The sequence below is a fragment of the Octopus bimaculoides genome, chromosome 2 (assembly GCF_001194135.2).
Source record: "Octopus bimaculoides isolate UCB-OBI-ISO-001 chromosome 2, ASM119413v2, whole genome shotgun sequence".
NCBI classification, from domain to species: Eukaryota; Metazoa; Mollusca; class Cephalopoda; order Octopoda; family Octopodidae; genus Octopus; species Octopus bimaculoides.
Window position 1 is genome coordinate 4,021,174 of NC_068982.1, and position 3,580 is coordinate 4,024,753.

The 3,580-nt window shown below is 36.5% G+C and overlaps 1 protein-coding gene across 1 annotated transcript in view; it reads left to right on the forward strand.

Moving 5' to 3' along the window:
* Window positions 1-700: 700 nt before the first annotated feature.
* LOC106884239 (uncharacterized) overlaps window positions 701-3,580 on the forward strand; it is a 58,766-nt gene continuing 55,886 nt past the window's right edge. Inside the window, exon 1 of the mRNA XM_014935503.2 lies at window positions 701-1,715. Within this exon, the coding sequence (XP_014790989.1) occupies window positions 1,297-1,715 (419 nt within the window). The 5' untranslated portion in view covers window positions 701-1,296. The remainder of the gene's footprint in view (window positions 1,716-3,580) is intronic.

Sequence of the window (3,580 nt, forward strand, 5' to 3'; positions counted from 1 at the left end):
AAAGAATGGGAGCAAGAGGACGATAGGGATGGAGCGAAAGGTAGCCGAGATCATTGAGTAAGTGGTATGCAAAGGAAAGGCGGCGAGCTGGCAGAAATGTTAGCACACCGTGCGAACTGCTTCGCGGTATTTCGTCTGCCACTGCGTTCTGAGTTCAAATTCCGCCGAGGTCGACTTTGCCTTTCATCCTTTCTGGGTCGATAAATTAAGTACCAGTTACGCACTGGGATCGATATAATCGACTTAATCCGTTTGTCTGTTCTTGTTTGTCCCCTCTGTGTTTGTAGCCCCTTGTGGGCAGTAAAAGAAATAGGTATGCAAAGGAAAGGGACAAAGGAATGAAATGCTGAGCGTCAGAGACTGGATAATTGAGAAAGAGAAGGAAAGAGAAGGAGAGGGTAAAGAAAGGCAACGATGTGGAATAAAGAAAAAACGAACTGAGGGAAGATAAAAAAAAAAGGCGAAAGACAGAAAGGAATATTAAAAGGGAAGGACAGAGAATGAACAAAAGAAAAAAAGAGTGAAAAGAGAAAAAGTGAAGAACGAAGAAGAGATAAGTAGAGAAAAAGAGAGGGATATAGAGAAGGAGAGAGAATAAGAGAGAAAGGGAGGAAGGGAGAAGTGGAGAAAGACGAGAGAGAGGTGTGAGAAGATAAGGCAGGTTGCACTTTGAAAATTTCTTGGTAAATGACTTTCAATAGCAAATAAATATAAACTATAAAGGCTTGTGATGCCATTTGACTTCCATAGATCTGGTAAGGAGGTGTAGGTATCGTTTAAGATAATCAAGTTTTTTATTATTGTTATAATAAGCCTCACGCAATAAAAAATAAGCCCAGAAGGCTACTGCTTTGACAGCTGAACTCGTGTGAGCTGGACTGTTCATTAACGATCTTTAACTTTCAGTTAGAGAAGTGAATTAAGCAAAAGCACATACACTCACTCACACACGCTTATAGTACAAGCACCCTTCGTTGTGTCATGAGCAGAGTATAAACATATAGACGTGCTAACACTAAGCTCAGGACATCGATTTACAATGAACAGCTATAAACCAACAAAGACATATAATCTAAACTTATTCATTTAAATATATTTATGAAGGCCTACTTTTTGGTCTGAAAGAAAAAAAGAAAGAAAGAAAGAGAATAAAAGAAACATTCATTGAGTTGTCGAGATTCGCAGTTTGTAACGGATTATAACCGAAGTGACAAGTCACACCAGCAGCTAAAATAGTCTTTTGTTTTCAAAACGATTCTCATCTCTGCAATTGTTTAGAGGCTCACCACTACAAACATGTTTTCAGCTACCATTTCTAAAATTGTGAATGAACTTGGAAGGGACACTCTTCATGCCACCCCGAGTATAGACGAAGCACAGAAAATTAAGTTGTACAATATTGTTATCAAACATAAAAAGAAACATTTTTGGCAGGCTGACTACCGACTGGAACCCCTGTCCTCCGGTATTGAAACTCTTTTGAAAACTTCAGAATCCAAATCTCCAGATACTCTGCAGTCAATTACCAGGAAGAGGGAACTTGGTGATTACACTTTCCAAGTGTCCACCAATGCGAAGGGTTTACTTGGTATTGAAGTCTGCGCAAATGGTGTTGATATAGATGGGGATGATACGACTACAAGAAGCATAAATACGGCCAAACTGGAGAAGCTTTACGTTACGGAGTATGAACTGGAGGAAGCCTTACACAATAGGTAAAACGGTTTTTCTTTTATTTTTATAAAACCTCTAAAAATTTCCCCCTTAAAGTAAGTCTGTATATAACCAACGCATAATGAATTATTTGTAATATATTTACTACTTAAAGGCGAGTTAACGAAGCTTCCTTTATGTGGTCGCTCTATTTGTTGGAAATAGCAGCCAAATTTCTTTTAATTTATACTTTTCCGTTTCAGTTAATGAATAAAATAGATAAAAATGAAAAACTAGCGGATAATGTTGTTTAAAACACTGTTTTTAAACACGATAGGATACGTATGGCTCAAGCCCTTTGCGCATAGGTTGTATTCAACCTATCATCACTAAAATAGGAGGTGACGGGCACACGACTACACAAGGGGTACACTTGTGTAGATATACAATCTGAAACCATTTATATTCCCGCTAAATGTTGCAAGATAACCAGAAGGCGGGATGTCTCCCCACTTTTTTTGTATGTGTGTGTATTAATTCTGGGCTTATCGCTTGCTTAAAAAATTAATATACACGTACAACTGCTGCTTAAAGTTACGACATTATAATCTGGGTAACCCGATTTGGCTGGTTTTTCTATTGAATATATTCCCTATTGTGAAAAGATTCGTATCTGTATCTTTTACAAAGTCCTTATTAAAATTAATTAATTCATCAATGAAACTTGACGCAGTACAGTGGAACTGTAGTCGGTTATCTAATAATAAACAGGTGTGAGTTAAGATGCAAACACTGTCAGTCGTAGGCTGCATCACTTTCTACGCATATTTGTTTACTCTCTCGTTATCTTTGTTTTTAATATATACAAACAGAAAAAAAAATAACTAACAAAATAAAACAAACTGATTTTATATTCATTGTTCTTTCATTATATAAAAAAAAGGCAAACTTTGAGTTCAGCAGTCGACTTTCACTTTGTTTATCACCAGAAAGCAAACTTTCTTAAATGGAAAATAAGTTGGCCGTTTTCACATAAACACATACACACACAAATATACATACGTGCATACACATAAACACGTAGCTACAAAAAAACAAAAAAAAACATAAGCCATTCTTGAAGACAAAAAAGATATGTATATGTATTTATGTATGTGTGCGAGTGTGTGTTCGACTGTTCAACCCGCTCGTGGACATGACAGACAATGGATGTACGTACGTGTGTGTGTATGTGAGTGAGCATGTTTCACTATTTAGCTCGCTCGCGGATCTCTCATGTTTATGGATTTTTCGTGTATGTATGGATATTGGCATACACACACACACACACACACACATATTTATAAATGGCTATACACTGCTGGGAACACTTTAAAAAGAGAGAGGAAAATAGTGTATTGTCTGATGTTTAAAACGTTTAACATTTACAGATAAACTACAGCTTGAAACATATTGAAATTACAAAAAGAAGAAAAAAAAAACATTCTAAATTTTTATTAATGTAATTAATTAACTTCAAACCCGGCGAAGGTAAAGAATACGCACACTCGGTGGTTAGGGTTAGGGTTAGGGTTACGCCGAAACCAGGTGGTGTGCGTATTCTTTACCTCTTTTCCAGAGAAAATACATAGAATCGGCAATTATCAAGAACACCAGAGACAATAAGGTGGAGCTGTACGACAGTCACTCATCCCTCACCAGCAATAAACTGTTTGGGTGTGTGCGTGTTTCAAGAATCGCAAATGATGATTCCGAGAAAAAAAGAATAAGAACAAAAAAACAAAACAAAACAAAACACGCCCTTTCTATTTCTTTTCAGTTTTGTTTGTCTTTAGAAAAATTATCAACTCTGATTCTTTAAAATATGTAGAATGTTTTAAAGCATCAATCTAAAATAGTTGGGGTGGGAGGAGTTATTGTCAAAACT